Source organism: Arachis hypogaea, chromosome 14, assembly GCF_003086295.3.
Source record: "Arachis hypogaea cultivar Tifrunner chromosome 14, arahy.Tifrunner.gnm2.J5K5, whole genome shotgun sequence".
Taxonomy (NCBI): domain Eukaryota; kingdom Viridiplantae; phylum Streptophyta; class Magnoliopsida; order Fabales; family Fabaceae; genus Arachis; species Arachis hypogaea.
The window spans coordinates 140513138-140539417 of NC_092049.1; the positions used below are offsets into that span (position 1 = coordinate 140513138).

At 29.4% G+C, this 26280-nt stretch overlaps 3 protein-coding genes across 5 annotated transcripts; all 3 read left to right on the forward strand.

Annotated features, from left to right (window-relative positions):
• The first annotated feature begins 2098 nt into the window (after window positions 1-2098).
• Window positions 2099-5215, forward strand: LOC112744730 (protein TAB2 homolog, chloroplastic-like). Its single transcript, XM_025794430.3, has 5 exons — window positions 2099-2710; window positions 3157-3226; window positions 4046-4217; window positions 4621-4764; window positions 4865-5215. Exons 1-5 carry the CDS (start codon window positions 2220-2222, stop codon window positions 5122-5124), a joined length of 1137 nt encoding a protein of 378 aa, XP_025650215.1. The 5' UTR covers window positions 2099-2219; the 3' UTR covers window positions 5125-5215.
• Window positions 5216-6389: 1174 nt separating this feature from the next.
• LOC112744732 (allene oxide cyclase, chloroplastic-like) lies at window positions 6390-7704 on the forward strand. Its single transcript, XM_025794431.3, has 3 exons — window positions 6390-6772; window positions 6858-6979; window positions 7073-7704. The coding sequence occupies exons 1-3, from the start codon at window positions 6523-6525 to the stop codon at window positions 7472-7474; spliced, it is 774 nt and encodes a 257-aa protein (XP_025650216.1). The 5' UTR covers window positions 6390-6522; the 3' UTR covers window positions 7475-7704.
• A 9055-nt stretch (window positions 7705-16759) lies between these two features.
• On the forward strand, window positions 16760-22933 carry LOC112744733 (uncharacterized). Of its 3 annotated transcripts, none has more exons than XM_072215266.1 (6): window positions 16760-16777; window positions 17318-17862; window positions 17952-17996; window positions 18080-18370; window positions 18559-18725; window positions 22546-22933. In XM_072215266.1, the coding sequence occupies exons 2-6, from the start codon at window positions 17631-17633 to the stop codon at window positions 22747-22749; spliced, it is 939 nt and encodes a 312-aa protein (XP_072071367.1). In that variant the 5' UTR covers window positions 16760-16777; window positions 17318-17630; the 3' UTR covers window positions 22750-22933. The 3 variants fall into 3 exon arrangements, with proteins under 3 accessions (XP_072071367.1, XP_072071368.1, XP_025650217.1); XM_072215267.1 differs by lacking the exon at window positions 16760-16777 and adding an exon at window positions 16838-17050; XM_025794432.3 differs by lacking the exon at window positions 16760-16777 and having other exon boundaries at window positions 16838-17862.
• Window positions 22934-26280: the final 3347 nt, after the last annotated feature.

The window sequence follows — 26280 nt, forward strand, 5'->3', positions numbered from 1 at the left end:
TTTTTTTTTGGGATCTCATTATCCTTTTAAGATAATTGTGAAGAGTAGGATGGGTATTCATAACTTAAGTTATTTATAGATTATTATACTTCTAAAAGGAGTATTTTTTGACTAATCACTATTTTAAATCCAATCTAAGATTTGGACCGTAACACATGTCTATGTTCATTCATACAATAATACTTTAGTATATATGATTAACTTGTTTTGAAAATATCACCTTTTTAATAATAGATACAGTTCATTATCTAAGTACTGAACAAACACATAAAGAATAATTTATTTCCGTTTTGGGTGTGTGCATTTCATTATTAAAGATTATAAGCAAAAAAGGGCATGGGAACTTTAAATATGTCTAGAAGGGGTTCATTGATTCACTATATATCAACGTTATATTGTCTAAACGATGTTCCTTTCTGGCTTTGGTCTAAGAATACCTTAATGGACGAAAACACAAAGCTGTACTGCACTAAGAAGACATCCCAACACGTGAAATGCTCGTGATTGGCATGGCCACTGCCTTTCATACTGTAGACAAAACCAAGATTTATTGCTTGCTCTTCACAATCTTGTAATCCACCTTGTCCACCTCATGTTTCAATGAGAAACAAAACAAATCTTAAATTTTTCACGGATTAGATTTTTTATTTTCCCAATTAAGATGAACAAAACAAACTAATTAAAAGAATTGGTGGTGATAATTAGGTACATTTCTTGATCTAATTAACTAAGACTATTCACGTTTAACCATGCCCTATTAGTACGGTACAGTGTACTTGGTTAACAATTGATCATTGCCTATAAGACAATGTACAAGTAGAGAAACGCTAATTTAATTCGGAAAATCATCATTGGAGATCAGAGCTTAAATTAAAGCATGCATTATTTCTTGTATAGTGTTTAGTCTCCCCGTACTTGGATTTTGGATCAGTTGAGAATCTTATACGTAAATTTCACTAAACATTGAGCGAAATGTGGACTTGTAAAACACTATTTATATATAATTTAATCTTTTAAGTTTTAATAGTATTTTCTTTTATTTCTCACAATATTCTTTGATCCCACGTGAATTTGAGCTCCATTTAAGAATTTATCGATCAGTAAGGTAACGTTTATTTACGGGCATGGGACATATAAAAACACAGAAATGTTGAATTAATGTATTTTGTGTCCATTATAAGAGGAAGAATACAGAGACACTAACAATAGATATAACTTATTTTTTATTTTTTCTTTCATTATTTTTATTATTTTTTTATTATTATATTCTTTTCCAATTTTTTTAATAAAAAATGAAAATAAATTAGACTTTCATAATTTCTTCAAGTTTATTACCAAACAAAATACAAAAACACTAGTTTATTTTGTCTCTATCCTTTCAGTATCTTAACTTTTCCTATTCCCAAAACCAAACGCAACCTATCTTACTGGATGATACTCAAGACAATAGTCGAATTCCAAGATTTACTTAAACGAACAAATGAGTTAATCACTTCACTAACTCAAATTAATTATTTTAACCATAAAATACTAAAATTTAAGAGTCATGGTTAAAAAAAATTAATATTTTTCTAAAAAAATAATTGTTTAAATAATGGATACTGTTGTTATTGTTGCAGTGAGCAATAATTAGGAAGTTCAAGTAACTGTTGGTTTTGTAACTTTTATTTGGCTGTTACCTGAAGTTGATGGGCGGCGCCACCACCACTTGTAGATATGGTGTGTGTGTTTGGCTGCAACTTATTGGAACTATATGCAGTATGCAGCAGCAGAATGTTTGAGCATATCATATGTATTGCTTCACATTTATTAATTGATTGCATCTAAGATTAAGAAGAGATATTATTGGTGCATCTAGGCATCTATGACAAGGATAATCTTTTTTTTTTTAATACGAATAACTTTTTTTCTTCTGTCAGAATAATATTCATAAGATTGAGAATTGGGTCTAAACTCTTAAAAGTCCTTTTTTGGTCAAGAATTGGGTCTAAAGTCTAAACTACAAGTTTGGGCCACTAAATTGGGCCTCATACAGCTTTCTTTGAATAGCCCAACTAATTTGGGTGTTAAATGGGCCCAAATAAGCCCAACAACAACAGAGGCGCAAAAAAAAAAAAAACCGAATATGATCATTATCATGAACATTAACCGAAACATGTGGCAGAGGATAACTACCTCAGAACAACAAACTCTCTGATCAGTTAAACAGAGTTGAAGCCATGGCAACTCTGAGCTTCAACCACGCCACAGTTAGAACCCCAAAGCCCAAACACTTCACTATAAACCCATCAAAACCTGTTAGAATATCTTTAATCACTCCCTCAAACAAAAACCTCCCACTACTCCGCCATTTCCGTACATGTTCATCGGTGTCTGAGAGCTCCGTGTCGATCCAGAAGGAGAAAGAGGAGGAAGAAAAGAAGGATTTTGAAGATGAAGACGATGACCCAACTGCGGAAATGTGCTATCTTGACCCTGAAACTGACCCTGAGTCCATAACTGACTGGGAACTCGATTTCTGCTCAAGGCCCATTCTTGATGTTAGAGGGAAGAAGCTTTGGGAGCTGGTTGTGTGTGACAACTCGCTTTCTTTGCAGTACACTAAGTATTTTCCCAACAATGTCATTAATAGCATCACGCTTAAGGACGCTATTGTCACTATTTCGGAGGAGTTGGGTGTCCCTTTGCCTGAAAAAATTCGCTTCTTCAGGTACTTAATTTCGGTTTTAAGTTTGAAGTTTATGCATTCTGTGTGTTTGTACAATTGTCTCATTAGGTTTGGCAGCTGAAAATATAAATTAATAAAATAAAATATTCGTTTATCACCTAAGTTACTTTTTTGTGCCAAAAGCTGAGTTTTTTAGCTTGTGAGTAGAAGCTGAGATATGGAAATTTTGTAAAAGCAAAGAAGGGAAAAAGAAAATCACCCGTAATGTTCATAAGCAAATGTTCCCTTAGGCCTTAGCTAGTGACTTCAGCTGTCAAATTTCTTCAGCAATTAGAGGAGACTAAAATTAGATAAACAGAGCATGGCATTCTATTCTATCTAGATTTACAGGCACTTTTGTACAAGAATATTCTTTTACTTGGTGTTCATAGTATACAGTAATACTGTAATAGTATGGAATGTTGATTACTTTTGTTGTTACTTTGTAGGTCACAGATGCAGACAATTATTACAAAAGCATCCAAGGAGCTCAACATAAAAGCTACTCCAAGTAAACGGGTGTGTATGATATTTATTTTTTTAATATGGCTTTGCTAGTTTAACTGCTCAGCAGAAAACTATAGGTTTTGCCAATTTCTTTGCCTTTCCTTTAGGTACATTCAAGAACGTTCTCAAACATTCGCTGCATCATTGTGTGACTATATACTCCAATTAACTTATCAATGGGAATAAGTAGTTAGTAAAGAGTTAATGCAATTGCAATCACTTGATATCAGTTATTTACATTTGGACTTTATTAGTAGTATATAAATTTGTATTTAATCCGAAAAATTGTAAACCATTCTCAGCTAGGTCATAACTTATTACATGCTGGATTAGAAAGTTTTCCAAAGCTGCAGAAGGTTAGTTCGATTAGTACAATTTGCTTGGTAGTGAACTCAGTGCTTCAGGAAACTAATTTAAGAGTGTCTCAATGAGGTAATAAGAATTGTAAAGCAGTTTTGGAATGTTTCAAGAGTTAGCTTGTTCTTGTTGCACTAGACTAAAATATTGAGTATTAAGGATCTTCATGAATTTCATTAGATGTCTAAATTTTTCAAGATACATTATTATAATATTATCTCCTACTCCCCTGATTGGTGATTGATTATTGATTTAAGTGGTTCAAATACTCGACAAATTAGGTCTGTACATAAGTTTCCCAAATTAATGGCACCTCTTGGCTATTGTGTGTAGGGTGAAATACCTCTATTATCTGTGTGCTTAAAATGAGGAAATAGAACTTCCTGGTATATTTAGAATCTTATTTTGATAATGATTCATTGAGTTCACACATCAATTTTGTGTACTTAATGTGATTCATATGATCCCTTTCAGTGTTTGTCATTACTTCTATGGCTAGAAGAGCGCTATGAGACTGTATATATGCGGCATCCTGGATTTCAACAAGGATCCAAGCCTCTTTTGGCCCTAGATAATCCTTTCCCAACAGAACTTCCAGAGAATTTGTTTGGGGAAAGATGGGCATTTGTTCAATTACCTTACTCAGGTAAATTGGCCACAGCTCGCATGTCATTTAATTCGCAATTGCTCGACATACGATACCCTTAGGCTAGGCTGTGTTTAGTTTGTGTCTTCATTTTTAGTATCCTAAATTAAAAATAGTGAAAATAATATAATACTAAGTTTTGCTTCCATTTCATAAACAAGAAAACAGAAAATGGAAATAGAAATCAAATAGACCTTACTTTTACCTTTTAATCATCAATTTCCTTACACCAATTTGAGTTATGGATCATATCTATATTACATGGATTATATTGCTTGCATTTTACAAGGGCTTAAAGCTTTTTCTCCTTACTTTTAGAAATCTGAATTTCATGCTTTAGTATTTTGAGTTATCTTCATATGGCATACCATACCTCTCTAACTTCCAATAATCCATTCTTAAGCTGTTCGAGAGGAGGTTTCATCCTTAGAGACAAAATTTGTGTTTGGCGCTGGGCTTGATCTTGATTTATTGGGTATCGAAATTGATGACAAGACATTGATCCCTGGGCTTGCTGTTGCATCTTCTCGATCTACAGCATTAGCAGGTATATAACTGCAAATCATCATTCATTTTATCCTCCCAAAGAAAGCAGTAGAATTTTCTTCCACATCATTCTTATGAATTATGATCATTTGGTGGCACAGCTTGGATGAATGGATTGGAGATCTGTGCCGTAGAAGCAGACACTGCTCGCGCGAGCCTTATTCTTTCAGTTGGAATTTCGACTAGGTATGTATACGCCACCTATAAGAAGACTCCAGTGACAACTAGTGAAGCTGAAGCTTGGGAAGCAGCAAAGAAAGCTTGTGGGGGTCTGCATTTTCTTGCCATCCAAGAAGATTTAGATTCTGAAGATTGTATTGGTTTCTGGCTTTTGCTTGATTTGCCTCCTCCACCTGTATAATCTTACAAATAATGATTATTATGGTTGAATATTCAGTGTAACAAAACATTATTATCATAGAAATGATTAGATTTCATAAGCTTGTTCCTCATCTTATGGCAGTTCTCCCATTCTCAACCTCTGTAGATTTTACCATTTCTGTAAATAATTTAAAGCCTAAAGAATTTGAACTAACTGATGTTTCAACTTTCAAGCCTAGCATAGGTGTGCCTTACATTAGTTGGCTAATCATATTTTGATGTTGACATGGAGCTTTATGGGTTTATGTTTTTTATATTTTCAAAAGCACCACACCAAACACCTCTAACATTGGAATAAAAATAAATTGTTATTAATTAATTATATATTAACAAAGAAAATAAATTTGGTTGCTAACAATACTGAAGTCAAAATGATATTTGTTACAAGAGTATATGCATAGTGTTTTTTTTTTTTTTCTCAAAGAAAGCATGTTCATTAATAAACAAAGATGAAACTAGACTACTATGAAAAGGTGCAGACAACCTGTATATAAAATAAACCAATAGCTAGTATATAAATTCTTTAAAGCATGAACACAAGCACATTACACTATAAAATTTCAAATTCAACCATTGTTAGTGGACAATTTTGATTCTCTCTTCATTTCTCTTTGTGATCATTCATATATGTATCTTGTGTTATAATGCAGCACTTGCTTACAAAGTTGCCCACACTAAAATCTTCCACTATTGAGCAACAATAATGAATTGATGACTTAAAACCTATAAAAATGCACTCAACAATAAGAAAGAACAGTAATGACATTTAATATCAATAACACAAAATAATGCAGTACATGATTTAATGGATGAGCTTAATTAATTGAAGTTAAAACAACTTCAATCTTTTAATACTATTGTTTGTGCAGATGTGTATGCATTACAGCATTAGTCAATTGTTTGAATAAAAAAGGATCAAAAGCTCGTGGGCTTAAAATAAATGAATAAATAACACCTGAATTGGAATCTAGTGTGATAATTGTTAGTATTTTGTTTCCTCCCTCATCACCAAAACAAAAAGTAGCAAACTCCCAACAAAAGAAAATGAGGCACTATTTATTGTACCGTCCACTTTTGCCTCTAGCCATCATTGACTATTTGACCCTCATCAAAATAATGGTTCTTTTACATTCCACAATTTCCATCACATGGTTCATATTCCTACCACCGTCCACCTATTTAGCCGGTAAGCCAATACAAGTTCACACACTACATTCAAATTTCATTGTCCTAACTTCTTATGCTATTATTCCCTATATATAAAACCACCATTTGCCAACCCTTTTTCATCACATTAAGTCACCAACTTTTGTGTTATACCAATACCAATATCTCTATATATTTAAGTTTCATAAGATTATTAGCAATATCATTGATCATGGCCTCATCAAGCTATGCTTTGAGAACAATCCCTGCTTCTTCTATTAGGCCTGCTAACACATCATCAAGATCAATTTTCACAGCCCCACCTACCAAATCATCACTCTTACCATTCACTTCATCATCAAACACATCAATCACTAGAAGCCTCAAGCTTAACTCCACTTTGCCACACTCTTCCTACTTCACTTCAGTTCCTAAGAAATCATTCTCTTGCAAGAGCCAGGCTGAGTCATCTGAAGCTGCAGGTACATACATAGATCTTGTTTTTAATTTCATTTGTTTTATTTATGTCATATGATGTTTATGTTTATTGTGCACAATGTTATGTAGAGAGGGTTCAAGAACTGAGTGTTTATGAGATCAATGAACGTGACCGTGGAAGCCCCATTTACCTTAGATTGAGCCAGAAAACTGTGAATTCCCTTGGTGATCTTGTACCCTTCACTAACAAGGTAATTTATTTTTTATGATTGAATTATGTTAGTGATCAAACATCATCATATGATTATTCATATTACAATCTTTTCAATTATATTATTATGCAGTTGTATACTGGAGACCTTCAAAAGCGCATAGGCATAACAGCAGGTATCTGCATTTTGATCCAAAACAAAGCAGAGAAAGGTGGTGATCGTTATGAAGCAATATACAGTTTCTACTTTGGTGACTATGGCCACATTGCTGTTCAGGGTCCATACTTGACCTATGAAGACACATACCTTGCTGTCACAGGTGGTTCTGGAATCTTTGAAGGTGTTTCAGGGCAAGTCAAGCTTCATCAAATTATGTACCCTTTTAAGATCTTGTACACTTTCTATCTTAAGGGTATTAAGGATTTGCCAAAGGAGCTTATTGTTGAAACTGTTGAGCCTAACCCTTCTGTTCAGGCCTCTGATGCTGCTAAGAATCTTGAGTCACATGCTACAGTTCCTGGTTTTACTGACTGATTACAGTTATTGAATAATAAGTGAGGCGGCTATGATTTTTTTTTTTTTTTTGTGGTAGATTTAATAATGATTTTAGTATGTAGTTGGTGGATGGTGGTTATGATGAAAAGCTTGATCATTTGGAACTCTTTTTGATAAGAAATTGATCAGAAATGCTTTTGTTTTTAGTTAATATTTTGTTGAGGGAATTTTATATTGAAAGTTCTTCCATGTGATGTTGATAATTGTTATGTGACACTGTTGAGTTTATCTTTTGTTTATTATCATAAAGCTATGAAGAGTTGACCACAAATAAGGTTTACTTTTATGTAATTGTTAAATCATGGGTAGCTTAAAGGCTTATTTGGATGTTGACACAAATAAATAAATAAAATTAGATTATTTGGATGGAATTATAGTGATGACATTCTTAGTGGACTAGTAACTGGGTTGTGCATGCTGATGGATAAAACAACCTGTGACATGAAAATTTCCAATAATAGTCATGATATCAGGTTTCTTTTTTATGTCACATTTTGTAAAGATGTCCAGTTAGGACTTATATGGGAAATGAGACCAAACCCATTTAAGAAATTGATGCTACATTGGAAATGCACATATTTTCACATGTGAAAAAACAGATAGGCTTTAGACCAAAAAAGGGGGGGAAAGAGCTGGGCCAATATAATTCTATCTTGGGACCAAAAATTAAAAATATCAAGCTTCTGTTTATCACTTTATCTTGATAAATTATGCCTGCTGATATTTATTTTGCAATTTGCATTATTATTATCATGCATCATAAGCTGCAGTGTGCTCAACTGCTCATATGCTAGAATAACATGTTTAAGATAGAATTCATTCACTAAAAAATGCATTCTTTTATCTGAAATTTCACCCTATTGTTGGGTAAAGCAAGAGCATTTTCTCTCCTACAAAAAAATGCACCCTTCTTCCGAGATATATAGATGTCAAATATGTCAACTAACATGAATAGTAGAATATTTTAAAATTTGGTAAAATTTTTTAAGGGAGTATAGCACATGATTCCAGTACACAGGATCAGTACAATCTGTAATGTTTTCTTTCTTTTATAGGGTAGATCAAACAAAATGGTTGTACCAATCAAACATAGTAAGTGTACTGCATCTGATCTGAGACCATTCACAACAGTCAAAAACCAACATTTGATGAATCATTAATTAATAATAGTCTGTTCTATAATAAATGACAGTGATGTGTGTATTATTGTCTCATCAACTCATGGCATGGACCATTCTTTTCAGCACTGCACACTGAATCTGAAACCCCTTGTTGGCTTGACCATGTTGTCATGGGAATCAATGACACTAGTGAGGACTGAGGAGTAGTAACACCAACAACAATAATAGGCTGCTTTATGGTAAGCTTTTTTGTTCCTCTGTGTTCTGATCTGATGTATAACTCTTGAGCTTATTGTTGCCATTGATTCTCAATTCTCATCACAACATGGTCCAATCCATAAGGGAAAGATATATAATACTTTGTCATAAGTGCATGATCTACCTGATTTTGTCACCAACCCAACAATAGAATAAAAAAAAAAGCAAATGCAGCATTAAATGGTAACCTTTTTCTTTGTGCTAGTTGACTTTTGAAAGCAAATTATAGTCATTCCTCAATTTGTGTTGTTTTTCTATGCTAGGGAGATTAAAACAGGAATTGTAGTTTGTTTTTGCTGATGTAATGTTCTAGTGAATGTTCCTCTAACATTAAACTTAGCCTGTACAAAAATAGAGTTCACATTCCTCAGTTGCTTTTGAATTGGAATTGATGATTACCTGCAACATTTGAGTGCTTAATCAATTCAATGTCTTCATTTGTTTTTGGTCATACATTTCACATACAATGAATGTCAATGTCAATTCTAAGCATAAAGAATATTATGATAAAATTTCTTAACCACAGATCTCCATTGGTATATGGAAACATATATATAGTTACATACTTCTAGTTATAGCCAATGTCCAATTATTACTTCTCAATGGAGCATTTGAGTTCACTTCTTTTCTTATTTAGAAGCTGCTTTATAACTTGGAAAGCATTTAATTTCATTTCTTCTCTTAATACAAATTAAGGATCTTTGAACACCTTTTTAGTGAGTTTCTTTCTCTACAATGAATACTTTTTCTGCATCATCTAAGTTAAATCTTCTCTGTATTTCAGTTATTCAAATTCTTTTCTATAAGTAGCTTCAAATTCAAATTCAACTTTTATTCATGTTGGTCTTATTTTGAAGTTCAAGTTATTGCTTCTGCCTTGGCCCTGCTAATTGCAAATATGAAGATTATTTTGGTATATATGTATGAGGCTACTTGGGATATGTAAAGTCTCTTGAATGTGTATAGAATGCAGAATCTGATGATTATGTCTAGAGACCCTCTCTTCTTCTTTTAATTATTGTGGCAGGTGAATCTTGATTGATAGAAAAGACACAAAGGTGAACTGTGTTCAAAATAAAGTCTTATAAATTGCAATTGGATCCTTCTATTTTTTTTTCTCTGCATTAACTTGCAAAAGGAATTATATTTTGTTGAGTAATAAGGTACCTATACTATAAGTAACATTATGTGAATGCTATAATTAAGTTAAATAGTAGTATTTGGTATAATCACTGCTGATTATGATTCTGCCTAGGATGCTGTTACTTTTCAATTCTGTTGACTTGACAAATGATGACAATTATTGTCAATGGAGAATCTATGTTTGCATGCCTCTCCTTTGAAAAGATGCATCATTTCAATAATTCTATGACCAACACAAAAAGTTCACTTCATTTTCCTCATTCTAGTTCTGTTGGCTACATATTTTGTTCATGCTCCTTTTCAGAGCTAACATAGTTAATGTGTTAAGGGTATGCAATAATTTGTTCCATTGAACTATAGAGGGGTAAGAACTAAGAAGCATAATTTGGTTCATTTTGGCACCTAATTAATTTGTTATTTTTATTAGTAATTAAGTTACAGGTATTTTTTTTTTAAATTGATATAAGGATGCAAAATGAGAATATTAGTAACCCAAATTATGAGTAGAATTGGTGAATTTCTTTGGTGAATAATAGAATCAAGTAAAAAAATAGGATTATGCTACGTATACATCAAAATCAGCCACAAGTATAAAATACATGCTAGAATATAAATATATATTGAAAATAAATTAAACCACACATATATTTATATACAAATATATTAGTGGCTGATTTTAGTGTACAAATAGCATTTCTGAAAAAGAATAAAGACTCTTCCTAAATTTATAGAGAAGATGCATATTAAAAAGTACAATACACTTATTCATAGAATAAATCTACCGAATTTAAATATTATCGATTTTGGTATCCAAATGATTTTTATTTCTTACCGCAGCAAGCATGTACTAAGTCTTAAAAGTAACGGAAGACAGTGAACAATGTTCATGAATGGTTACATTGTGGCTGAAATTGGAGTAATGGATGTTCTTTCCCAAAAGAGTCCTTAATATAATTAGCAATGGATAGGAGGAAACCTTTATTGCAGTGGCAAGTGTTTAGGCATACAAAGACATGACAATTCAAAGTGGGGGACACAAGTGTTTTTCTTTTTCTTTTTATTTATTTATTTTTTTTAAGTTAAAAATGATACTCGAATCTAAAATTTCTGGATAAAAAATGAAAACTATACTATTTGAGTTATAGTTCGTTGACTTTTTTTTTTTCTTTTTTTCTTTCAACAAGTCTTTGCTATTAGTATTTTGATTTTATTATCAAAAAGCTAACTAATTTAATTCAAAAAATCTCTATAGCTAACTTTTTATTTTGATTGCTAAATTAGTCGCGAATTTCTTATTTAACTACGGATTTAGTAACTCCAAACTCCCAAAGTATGGTTTTAGTATTGGTTGCTAATTCCAATCTAACTAACTACTATTGTTTTTGTCATAAATTCAAACGGTTGTAAAAATTAATTACTGTTTGAAAACTTTTTTTGTAGTGATATTTCTTTAAATAAAGTTTAGAATAAAAAATATTAAAATTACTACTACAAAAGAGATAAATTTACATATTATCTGATCAATTTGAGTTGATCGATTAGTTAGTTTAATTGTCTGTTCAAATAAGTGTTAAAAAGTTAAATTCTATTTTATATATACAATAACTCACTAGTTAATAATAAATTTTTAAATAAAAATTAAATTTATAATAGATTATTTTTTAACTTATCAAACTAAAAAATATCATGAGAAATAAAAAATTATTTAATAGCTACTACCAAATAACTTATAGTTTAAACTTTTTCTATTTTAGTATTGTAATTATTTGAAAAACTGTAAATAAGTATGGTTTTGAAAGAATTTTTTTTCAAATTCTTAATTTAAAACTACCGAAAGAAAGAATGGAGAGATTTAGGTCTTGGGGAAACAAGCATATGGCAATTGGAAATTCGTGTGGGAGACGCAAGAATGATAGAGAAGTAGAATTGAAAAAACTTTGGAAAATAAATGAAGTAGATGGACCCCAAAAGAGTGTAAATGTAAACAAAAAGAGAAGGTCTATTTTTTTTACTGCATCTCTTAATTCGATATATTAAAGATTAGTCGTGAAGAATTAGAATTTCGCTTAAAAAATTTATTATTGATCAATAAATTATTATATACATAAAATAAAATTTAATTTATTTTTAACAATTATTTAAAGAGAAACTAATGATGGCCCCAATCCAAATCTGATGAAGGTTTCTCTTTGTTGATGTCAACAATGCATACACATCAGACAAAACTGACGGCTATGATGAGGTCCAGGCTAGTGGGACCCATGATCTCTCTTGGCTTCCATAATGTGAGGGGGGACCCATAAACACCCTTCACTCATTTTCATAGAATTAACAAGATAAGAATGTGACATCCACATGCACATGCACATATACAATCCCATTCCCTTCATATTCTTGCACACATTTACAGCCTACATTGAAAACAACTCAACACTATACAAACTCAATACCATAATCCATAATATCATCATCATCCTATTGCTATCTAGTCCTCATAATCCACTTGGACGGGAAACAACACTTGTGACAATCAGAATATAGATTCAATCCCCATTATTCAACACTAGTAGTATAAAGGAGGGAAAAACAAAAAATCTCATTCTTTTATTGTAATGTATACTATATATGTGAAACTTATAAAGATTATTAATATGGTGACTATTCCTATAAAATTGTATTCACATAAAAATAAATTTAATTAAATATATTAAATTATCTAATAGTATCTACATATTTTTTAAATATTACTTCAAGGGAATGTGATTATCTTATTATATATGCATATCATTTGTTTTTCTAATAACCACAACAATATAATTTGCCTTTTAATTAGTCATCATTAGGGTTAATAAATCATAAGAGTTTAGCATAAGCTTCAATTCATCTTTTTGTTAAAACTAACATTGCTATATAATAGTAACAATAATATTTAAAAGAAGGGAAAGTATAAGTAGCCAATAGAATATTTGTACAATGTGTACAATAGAGGTTTAGGGAGTATTAAAGATATAACTATTAGTGTTATTTTTTTCATTAGCTGAAGCTTTTGGGATGAGTGGTTAGGGGTGAGCACGGGTAGCGGGTACCCGATTACCTGTCTGAACCCGAACCGAACCAATTAAATTGGTTCTGAAACCAACGGGTAATCGGGTCCAATTCGAACCAAACCAATGACCTTTGTTAATAATTGGTTCGGGTATCGGTTCTGGAGGTGCAGAACCCGAACCAACTCGTGAACCCGATCATATATTAACTAAATAAAAAAATATATATGGTTTTTAGTGGCTTTTAGTGAGATTATTCACTATTAATATGTTTGGATTTTAATGAGTTTAGTTTTTAATGTATTTGGTGTTTAACATGTTTAGATTATTTATATTGATGTTATATGTTTATTGTACTTGTTGAATTTTTAAGATAAAATTTGGTTTTTTTATGAATTTCAAAGTCATCGGGTACCCAATTACCCGAACCGAACCAATCCGTTTTTAATCGGTTTGGTTTGATTCGGATACATACACAAAAAAATACAAATCCGAACCAAATCGAACCAATTACATTTTGATCGGTTCGGTTCTAATTTCACCTTGAACCCGAACCAAACCGACTCGTGCTCACCCGTATGAGTGGTATCATGACATGGTATTAGAACTCTAGATCCGAAAGATCAAGAGTTCGATCCTTGGTGAACCCCAAAATCAGTTTAATTGGCTCTCTAGCAGAACTCTAAAAGAAAATAAAAAATCATCCCATCAAACAGACTTAAATAATTTTATTTAATATTTATTAATTATCGCTAAAATAATTGTACAATTTTAAATATAATAAATATATAATTATAAATATTATGTGTATAAAATTAAAAATATTATGTTATATAAAATAATTTTAGTAGATATTATCTCTTTAATATTACCGTAATAGTAAATATACCAATATATAATTACTAATATATGAAGCACGGACACTTCGCTGAGTTATCGTGCTCGCGTCACCGACACTCGTCCGACACGCGTGTCTGCAGTGTCCAACCGTGTCTTAATAAAAAATAAAAAAAAAAATTTCCGGACATGCTTGGACACACCTAAATACCATCACGTTTCAGCGTGTCCAGTCTTATTCTTAACAGATATTCTTAAAATAAATTTAGATATAGTATATATTATTATTTATTAAAACAAAAAATATTTTAAATACTTGATATAATTAAAATAAGATATTAAAAATAATAAAAAAAATTAATTTATATTTTAATATCAATAAAATATCAAAATATCATTACAATTTATCTAAAAAATACTTTATATTTTATATGTATGTGTGTCTCGATGTCTCCGTATCATGTAAGATTTTAAAATTCGCGTCTCGTGTCGTGTCTCTGTACATCATAGATTACTATAGTTATAAAGTATGATATTTAAATTCAATAATGCTAAGAGACAATATTTAAAGTAGTTACTTTATATAACATAATATTTATTATTTTATACATATAATATTCATAATTATATATTTATTACATCTAAAATTATACAATTATTCTAACTATTACTAAATATTAAATAAAATAAAATTAGACTATTTAAACTGATTTTTTTATTATCTCTCAAGTATTATTAATAATTATGTAACACTATAGCAATGTGATCCTCTCTGTTTAATACACGAATAACAAATCAAAAAGTGTCATACCCAATTTCCGTTTAAGTTCAATGTAACCTAACCTAATAACCAAACTTTAATAGACATTATTATTTTTTTTTTTTTTTTTTTTTTTTTTTTTTTTTTTTTTTTTTTTTTTTTTTTTTTAAGTGTAACCATAACTTTAACCAAATCTTATAGATTTTAGCATCTCATTAGTTATTATTATTATTTCCTTTGTGTCTGCTCTCTGCTTTCATGAGGAAGGTTCATAATTAGTTGTTATTAAACCCTGCATGTACAATAATGATTCATTTTGACTAAGAAGCTTTAGTTTCCATTATTAATAAATTAACGCCTACATATAACTCATCAAAGTTTCACAAAAAGAAGGAATAATAATAATGAGTAAAAATGAATAATAAACCATGCACTGATTCATGTGATTTCTCTTTCACGAAGAAGCATCATCATTAAAGCTAGCTTGGTATTATCACTAAATGCTCTTTTTATTATTTACCAAAAATAAGGAATCTGTTAGAATGTACAGATTTCTTCATGTCTGCTCTCTTTGATTAAGAAGGTTTTTCTTATCTTAGCCATGAATCATTATTGAAAAATGTCTCTGACATTCTAACTACTACACATTATTTTGTCACACATGCCACGTGTCTGCATTATATATAGCTTGATCAGTAATTTTGTAATGACTTTAATTAAATTCATTTGACTAATGTAACCATTAATTATATGGATTAATGTATGGATATAAGTGTTTTGCGCTTACAAGCTTTATAAGTCTGAAAAAAACGAAACCCATTAAACGCGTTGTTTATGTTACGTGCCTCTTTAATAGATTTTTAAATCAATTCAAATCAATTAACGCGTAAATATATAACTTCCATCTTTCAAAAGATTTCGTTTTTTTTTTCAAATTTCTTGCCAAATTTGTTGGATCTCCTTCTTGCTTCGTTTTTTTTTCCATGATTTTTGAAATCAAGTTTTGAAATTGTTTTGAAGATAATAGAACTTCAGAAATACACCCAAATAATTACATAAATACACCCAAACAATTACAGAAATACACCCAAACGGTTACTGAAAGGATTACAGAAATACACCCAAACGGTTACAGAAATACACCCAAAGGATTTAAAAAATACACCCGGGAGAGACAGTATATTTCTTCTTGAAATCTTTTAATGTTTTGCTGGTTAAGGATGAGGCACATGACAGAGACAATCTAGAAAAAAAATATAGAAGAACAGTAAAACAGTACCTTGAATAATGTTTCTTCATTTTTTCTGGTGATTTTTTATGGAGATTTGTATCTTTTCTTTTTGATTTCTTCTACTCTTCGCGAGGAATTGGAACGTGTCTTCATAATCATAGTTTGTTTCGAATGTCGCTTGAATATTGACAGTTTGCGTTTTGATTGAGGAAGAAGAAGAAGAGTACGGCATAATGAACGCATGCGTTGGACGCTCGATTTTAAAGAAATGGTGCGCGTTTTTTTTTTTTTGGACTTGGGCCAACTTGTATAACTTCTAAGCCAAAAAGACTTGTATGTATAGTAGGCCTCAATAAATTTACTGAATATATAATATATTTCGTGTAGTAATTAAGGCTGTAAGAAACAATTTTTCACAATAAATTGAAGTTGAAACATCTATTACTCCAAAAGCAATTTCAATTCAACATTTAATATAGTAGATAACCCATCAATCAATAATAGCATATAAAAACTTTTTTCTTAATCACATTCAGATCTTTTAAAATATTTGGATACTAGACCCCCATAATATATATTGATGTAGACAAGAATAATATTAATAAGGCACACGTCATTGTATATTTTATATATCTATGACTATGATGCAAAATATTACTTAAGATAAATAATTAAGTTGTTATATATATTTATTTCAATAAACATGTTGAAAAGAAGTGACGAAATTAACTTCTGATATGAAATATAAAATTCCCTAAATTCAAGTGGCTGGTAGATTTTTGTAATAAATCTAACACTCAATTTGGCTGCATCAAAAATGACCAAACTTCATAGATACAGAACAGAAGCAGATAAAAGTAGTAGGATTGGGCCATGCTATTCAAAACAGTGAGTTTCATTATTTTGACCCCACCAAAAGAATTCTCCCAGCTGCAATTTATGTGTTACAATAAGTTTTATTAGTGCATGTTATAAAGTTCATAAATTTGTCATAGATACTTCTTACTTTGAAATAAGATTCCTTTGAATAAGGTTATAGATTGTGTGCTGGATGGATTGTGATAGGATAAAGATCATATATATAATGAATGATTTTTTGATTTTTTTGGCATGAATTACATCACCCAAATTTAATGGAACTAGAGATAGAAGAAAAAAAAGGTGCACAATTATTTCTCTGTCTTTCTTCAACAAAAAACCATATAAAAATCTTGTACTTATATTTGAGTGTCCCATGATAAACTTGAAGATTAAAACTTCATATAGTGGCCTAGGATATTAGGGGTCAAAGAACAAGAAAAGTTACTGGGGCAGTCCACTGCATTTAATGCATAGGCCAAAAAAAATTCATATAAATAAAATTTTTAAGGGTGAAAAATAATAAATTTTCATTGCATTACTTGTTCACTTGTTGCATGTCTTTTGCAGCTTGTGAGATTCAAAAAGCAAAAGAGCAAAACTTTTCAAGAGACAGAAACACACTCTTCACAGAATTTAGCATGCCTTGTGTTTGTATTAATTCCAAAGCCACATTCCACCTTATACCTTAACAAGACAAAAAGCTTCTTCCCTCAGTACTCACTTTTTTTCTTTTCTTTTTAGTCATGTCTGCACCTTCACCACCCACTTTCAAACCTATGCAAAGTTTGAGTATGGTGGGAGTGGCTTCATTGAACACTTAGAATAAAACAAAGATCATATATTCATCATATTCTGCTGAAAATTCTAAGTAATAGTTTCCATGGCATCAACTGCTGAACCATCTCCTTATAGCACTTCAAGGAGAAGAGATGATGAATCAGAGTTCAATTTGAGAGAATGGGGAATGAAAGGTAGAATCATCAGCAGAGAGAACACCAACTCAAGAAGGTATTCAGGATCATACATGAGAAGCTTTAGAGAAGACACAAGGTCTTTCAGATCAAACATAACCATTTCTAGCACAGCTTCTTCACCAGGATACCCTTTAAAAGGTATATTCCTTTTCTTTTCTTTTCTTTTTTTCATAATGATTTCAAATTTCTTGTTTCACAAACATATATTCTCCATGTTTTTGTTGCAGATGAAATAGACCCTTCAACATACTCATTCACCACTGCTCTTAAAGGTATTAACATATTATGATAATGCATATGCTTATGAATTTTTATTCTTTTTTCTTTTGAATAATTTGAATATGTTTAATTGCAGCATTGCAAGCAAAAGCAAGCTATAACAGTTGGGAATGCTTATCCCCAGATGGGTTTGCATTGAATTCAAAGTGGAATGAAGCAGAAAAGTACATATGCAACCCTCTCTCAGGAGAAGTACCAATGGAGTGTCTATCTGCAAAAACTCTTAGTGGAAGATCATTCAGAAGTTTCACAAACAGAATCACCATGTCTGCTCCTCTAGTTTATTCCTCTTCAAGACATATTCAAGCCAAACCATCTAGTCTCATAGAAGAAGATGAAGCAGCTCCTCCTCAATACCCCATTCCAGGTCACTATTCAAATATTCAACAATCATCTAATGTTTACAATAGCTAAGGCTGTTATTTATAGACTAATCAAATAACTAATGCCTAATTATTCAGTAATCATGAATGAATTTTCTTTTGCATTCTCCTAGTATCCTATTTTTAAGAAGTTGCTTTACAATTCAACTCTGAATCTAATCTTTTTATGCAGAGAAGAAAAAAGAGGGAATGACAAGAGATGTTGGTGTTCAAAGCACACCTCAATATCTTAGTTCAAGCAGTCCTAGCCCTGCTTCAACACCTTCAATCATAGAAAGGTCAAAAAATAGAGCTGCAGATTCACCTAATTCAAATGCCAAAACAAAATCTGAAGAAGAGGTATGTGTATGTGGTATGAAGTTTTAGCAGAATTTCTTTTTGCATTAATTACACTTCAATTAACAGCTCAAACAATTTAGGATTATGATTCCCTTTATCTTTGATCATTAAGTTAGCAATGACATTAGTGAAGAGTATTTTATTGTTTAAACTTTAAACAATGAAGGTACTAATTAGACTATGGTATTTCACTGATTATCTATACAAAAATAGTTTAAGCTATTAATATACAAAAAAAATTAAATTATTAAAAAAAATCTATTTAATTTCCAAATGTAGTTAAACTTAATTGTTTAATTTTATCTTTTGTTTTGGCAAGACAAATTTAAAACCTGTCTGAGGAAGTATCCAAAGAATCAGATACATGAGTCAGGATCATTATTATCAATCATTCAAAATTATTCAAAAAAAAAAAAACACAGAGAAAAGAAAGAGCAACTACCCTAAGGCCTAAGCAGGAGGAAGGGGGTGAGTTTCCCAAGATAAGAGAATCAAATCTGGTTGTCATATAATTAGATTATAACCTTCCAATGGTGGGACAGTGATATAGATATCTTGGTCCTCAGTGTTTCATGTGCTAATGTCCCTCATTTTTTTATATTTTTTATTATTATTATTTTTTTTGGTCCCTCCATGCCTTTCCCTCCCAAGTAGCCTGCTTTTCTACTACACATACAGTTGCAATTGTCTTTGTTTTTGGGAATCAATTTTCAGGTACTGAAAATGCCATCTCACAAAGCAAAAACCAAATTATTCCCTTCTTCAATTTCTTTTTTCACCTTCTTTTATGAGTTAGACAAGGATTTCTTCCTTTACTATAATTCCTATTATTAGAATTCAAATAATTTATAATTAAGGACAGTCCAATACACAAGTATCATGTGTTAACGCAGAGTTTCGAAAAGAATTGCAATCCAAAATTGAAATGTATGCAACCTAACCTGATAATTATATCAGTGATTATTTTCAAACTGTGAAAAATATCTTTCAAGGACATACAATACTTTAATTAAAAAAATCCCATCATTAAAACTTACATTCAAAGTTTATGATTAAGAGACTAAAATGTATATCACCTTAACTGATAAGGCCATCACATGTTAATAGAATTGTTAGACAGTTGGATAAGCAAATTCCAAAAATGACAATTCAATCCCACCACTTGTTCAGACCCTTGAATGATTTAAACATGGCAACAATATAGATATAGCTTTTCTCTTTGTCTCATATGTAACCAATAGAGATTCTGGAATCAAGGTACATAATTTTGTTATAAAGGCTATACACTCAACAAAATTCTCAGTGTACTCACTCTTGCAACTACATTCCTTCATGGGATAAAATACAAAGGAGTGAAGGACTAGTATAGAGTTACAAGGGTAGGAGCCTAAATCATATAGCATACACTTTCTTGCATTATGGCAATAATAGGGTCATAGAATATAATCCCATTGAAGAAATTTGCCATGGAAAAATGTACTTCAATTTAGGATAATGCATAGTGGCTCTCAAACTATTTTAGTGCAGTAACTAAAAGTACAATCATATTACGGTGAATGCTATGGTGTGTAAAAGGTGGTGTCTATTTATTAAAAAAGATTAAAAATTATTATTTATTTTAAAAGATATAATAATAAATAATTTTTAAAAAATCAAAACTTACTACAAAAAGTAAGTTAGGCAAAGTTTAGACAAAAACTCATAGACACCATATAATTGGCCTCATATTATATATACTCAATAAATCATCACAGTCATATAAAATATATATTAACAAATAAAATAAACATTAAAATTTTATTAAAAACATATATATAATAACTGATTTTTTTTAATTCTCATAACATTTTTATTATTAATAATAACGCGTTACATTAATATATAGTTTTTCCAAAGTGTTTTATAATATAGCCAAAGTTGTTAGAGATTGAAATTGAATTGAATTATTCCATACGTAAGCTGATTTGGACGCAAAAGAGGAGTGGGGAAGAAGAGCTAATCATTCATATTGTTAGTTTCTTCTTTTTTTTTTTTTTTTTTTTAAACAGCTAAATAAAAAAAATTCAACAGTGTAGGGCTCCTCTTTATGTCTCTATCTGCGTCAGAGAGGATTCTTGTTTCTTAACATGCAAACAAAACTTTAGATGGAAATACCCTATTTGGCGCTTAAATTAAAACATTATATATAGTCATATAGATATTATATTTGAGAAAAAAAAATGATTGATGCATGCAGTGTCTTCACTATTTCTTTATTTATTATGTTTATTAGTGCCTTAACTATTATCATTTTTGCAATATATATATATATATATATATATATATATATATATATATATATATATATATATATTATCTATTTGATATTGATATTTATTAAAGTCGGTTTAAATTTTAAAAATAACATTATATATAAAACTACATAATTATCCAATGCTACTATACCTTAATTATGCTGCTTCTTATTATTGTTGAGCTATGATGTACATGAATACGGAATACGATACGATATGGATACGTCGACATACAAATTTTAAAATTTTATAAGATACGTGGATACGCATATATATAAAATATAAAGTATTTTTTAGATAAATAGTAATGATATTTTAATATTTTATTGATATTAAAATATAAATTAATTTTTTAATTATTTTTAATATCTTATTTTAATTATATAAAATATTTAAAATATTTGTTTGTTTTAATAAATAATAATATATATTATTTCTAAATTTATTTTAAGAATACATGTTAAGAATAAGATAAGACACATTGACACGTGATAGTATTTAGGTGCGTCCTCTGATGAATAATTTTTTATTTTTTATTAAGAGACGGTTGGATATAGACATGTGTGTCGGATAAATGTGGATGAGTGTCGTGTCCGGAATGTAACTGATACATGGACACATCAACTCATCAAAGTGTGATACACGGACACGACAACTCAACTCAACAAAGTGTCCGTACTTTAGGTAGTGTTTGTTTTGAGGTACTGAGACAAGACGGGGAGACTAAGACTCAATATCATATTTGTTGGTTTAGAGATTGGTACTAAAACTTTTGTCTTTGTCCCTAAAATGTCAGTATTTCAGTACTTCCAAAAAGTAGGGACGCAGAAGACTAAAATTTTTAGAGATAAAAACTGAAACTTTAATAACATTTTATATCTAAAATATTCTCATTTCAATTAATTAATTCTAATTTTATCCTTTGTACAAATTAAATTAGAGTTTTATTATTGTTTCAATTTCTGTCTCCCACTCTACACCAAACAAAATACTAAAATTTATTTCAATTTCTGTCTCTCAGTTTCAGTCTTTCCGTCTCTGTCTCTCCACCAAACGTTACGTTATAGTTGTTGAGAGTAACATATCTTGATTATAATATTTTATTATCATAATGCTTTAAAAGTATTATTTAGAAATCTTAAGATCTCACAACTCTAAAAACAAGGTAGAAGACATTACGAAATTAAATCATCAAATATATATATATATATATATATATATATAGCAAGGTAACTTATGCCAATTTATAAATAATACAATATTGTTTACCGAATGTTGGAACTCGGAAAAATATTCAACCTTTGGTGGGTCAGTAACTTTGATGGCAAATAATTCATAAACGAATATCTTGTAACAAGAGATGACACATGAATATAATGGACCAGTGTTGATTCATGTTACCTAATATAGCAATATTCTGAAAAGATAGAAAAATGGGTTATGAGAATAAGCACATAATAACATATATATATGCATCACATGCACTACCATGCATGACATTGATGTGTGCATGAATGCATGTGCAGGTGGAAGTGAAAGATACAGAAACATGGGAGACAAAAGAAACAGTTCATCATCAAAGAGGAAAGAATGATTGGAGCAAACATGAAGAACAACTTTGCAGAAGGCAAGGTGGTTGCTTTTCTTGGATGATGAGGAAGAATAGGCAGAGAGACACTGAAAAACAAAGAAGAAATAGCATCTTTCTCATTCACTTCAAAGGTTGCTAAAATAAAATAAAATAAATAAATAAATAAATAATTGTAATTGATGATGACATAATTTGTTTTTCATTTGAAAAACATCTAAACTATATACTAGTTTAGATAAAATTAGAATTAGCTAGTCTCTTATAAGTTGAGTTTAATTTTTATATGCTTAAAATATAAAAAGTTTGGCACTCTCATTCAATCAGATTTAATTTGTTTGTTCAAATAACTTTTTAAAAAGTGAGTATAAAGGATAATTATTTATGTAATATAATAATGCATAGTTAATTAAATATTTGTGCCATTTTTTCAACAAATAATAATATATAATGTTTGCAAATTAATTTCTTTTTATACTAACTAATTGTCTACTTTTAATAATTTTTTTTGCACAAATTATTATCTTTTCCCAAAAATTCATCAATAATAATGAAAATTACTATTACCAACGGATAATTTAATTAGTACTTCAGTCTTAATTATTTTCTTAATTTTATACACATTATTCAAAATTAGATATTTAAATGAAAATTAAAGTGAGTGCGTGTAACTTAGCTTTTAATTTAAAAAATGTTACGTAACTAATATTTTTTTATTTTTATCTTACATTTGAATCAACATTAATCAATTCTACTCCACTTTTTAAACACTAAAATATATTAAAATTAGCTATTAAAGTCAGTCACCGGTATAAAATACATACTGAAATATAAATACACATTGAAAATAAATTAAATCATACATATATTTATACAAAAATACATTAATAGCTGATTTTAATGGCTGATTTTGATGTATAAATAGTATTTTAAAAAAAAATATGTTTTATTTTTTTTTTCCAATTAATTCTCTCCACTTCTTTACGCTAACAAATAATATCCTCCCAGCATAGTATATGTGATTGATGATGGGTGAGAATTGAGATTCTCTTACTGTCTTGCAGTGGAGAAAATTTTGGGGTTGCTTTGCCGTAAATAGAAAAGTTAAGAGCAATTTTCAATTGTGAAAGGGATGGAGTGTGGAGTATGTGTCACATTCTCTCTATCGTGTGGTCCATTAATTATCATGATTATTTTTCTGTTAAATGGTCAGTGATATAGTATATATATGTTATGTTCTTCTTGTGGTGAAATTTGGGTGACAGCTTAGGCTTCACATGCATTATTTTATATATGCATATCATTTTTGAATATGAAGGTTCTTAGCTTTATTCCCTATCCAACTCGCTTAGTCACACTCATCACAGGTCACATTTATAATTTTATTTTGTTAATATATATCAATAAACTTCAAATCTACAATAATAATAATATCTTCTCTCTTTCAAAATTTTGGATCTAGCCATAACACTTAGGGAGCCACTCAGATAAATTAAAGACCATGAAAACGTTTTTTTATAAAAATATTTTTTAATAATTAAAATTTAACACATATAATCGATTAAATTATGTTATTTTTGTTAAAATTAAACTAGACAAATTGATTTGACTAAAAAATTGTGAATCAAATCTTGAATTGATCTAAATTAATATTATTTTTTATAAAAAATGACTACAATATCCTATTATAGAAAATGACTAAAATACTTTTATTATATATATTAATTTTAAAAATTCTAAATTTTAGTCCTTTATTTTTCTATCGTAGAGTTAGAATTTAGAATTTTTAAAATTAATATATATATATATAATAAGAATATTTTAATCATTTTCTATAATAAAGGTATTGTAGTTATTTTTTATAAAAAAATAATATTAATTTAGATTAGTTCAAGATTTGATTTACTATTTTCTCAATTAAATCAATTTGTCTAGCTTAATTTTAACAAAAATAACATAATTTAATCGATTATATATGTTAAAGTTTAATTATTAAAAAACATTTTTAAAAAAAGACGTTTTAGGCGTCTTTATTTGACTGAACAGTTAAACATGTATTCCTTGAATAATCAACAAATTAAAGATGATATATATTTGTTATGAGTTTAATTTATTCACGGACAAAGTAACAAATTTTATACCACCATTCAATAAATTTATATATTAGTTATTAGTTTTATCGATATAAAAATATACGATCTATATTTGAAAATTTAATACTCGTAATGTATTTAATAAATATTTTTTACTTGTATTTTATATTAATTAATTATCATTAATTAATAATTATTTAAAATTTATTTTTTTTAAATATAAAATTAATAAATTAATGATTATTAATTATAATTGTTTAAAGTTAGTTAGTTAATGGTTGTTTTTGTATACTTTTCCATTTAAAAATGTTTTGATTTGGATTATTAAAGAATTTATATTCTTGATGTTTATAATAATAAAAAATGATAGGTGACTAACATTTTTTATTTTCTTTTTACACACTAAAAATATTGGCCCTTTAACAATTTTTTACTGCTTTATTTTCAACCCTAAACCAAGGGGGGAAATGGTTAATAATTAGCTTTAATTTTCAGAATCCAAGTAGACATACATATATGAACTTATTACATTTTAGATTGTGCAAGAATCATTTTGATGAACTTCAATTGTTTCATCATTGCACAGCACCAAGATTATTTTGTTACTATATATCATCACTTAATTTATGTTGATTTCCATATATAGATAGATGAATTTTATTGTTTGATTCACTATTATTGTTAGGCATGCAATAAACATGGTGAGATTAAAGTATTTTCAATTAAAGTGAGAGGGTTTTCATCACACCATTATATCTCGGAAAATAAAAAGAAAAACTAGTTTTATCTATATACTATTGGATGGTAATAAAAAAACTCTTATACAATGTATAAAATTTAAGACTAATGAAATTAATGAAATTACTTTAAGACTAATCCAGTCCTAGAGAAATGAAGTTGGTTCAACACTAACTTTTTTATTCGTTTTTTTGTCCAAAAGTCATGAGAGATGTAAACTTAGAAGTCCAATGAGTCTTTCCTTTTGCAAGGATGCTACTATCCTTTTTTTTGTTTTCTTTTCCTTTTTAGAGACTTTAGTGAGTATTTTTTCTTTTCCTTTCTCACTTGATGGAGACTCATTCTTTTTCGTTTTCTTTTCCTTTCTAAAGCCTTCCGGAGATACTTTTCTTTTCTCTTGTCCATTGGATGAAGTCTCCTGCAACAATTACCATCAAGATTATATATATATATATGCTAAAAAAATTAGATATGGAAGTGTATATATATATATATAATTTACACCTCCGATTTGTGTTTAAAAAATTTTAAAAATTTGGGTACACAAATCGAAAGGTCCGATTTGTGTATTCCAAATTTTTTAAATTTTTTAAACACAAATCGTAGTGTGTACCAAAAAATTGGATAGTCCGATTTCTCCACCTCTTACAAATTGGACGGTCCGATTTTAACTTCTAACATCATAGCTGCGTAAAATCACCCCATGTACTTCATAACTATGTCCTACATCATTCTACTTTCCATATCTAAATTAAAAAGTGTATATATACACACACAATTTTTTATTTTTAATTTTTTATTATATATATCTATAACTTTTTCTTAATTTTGGTATTTTTAAT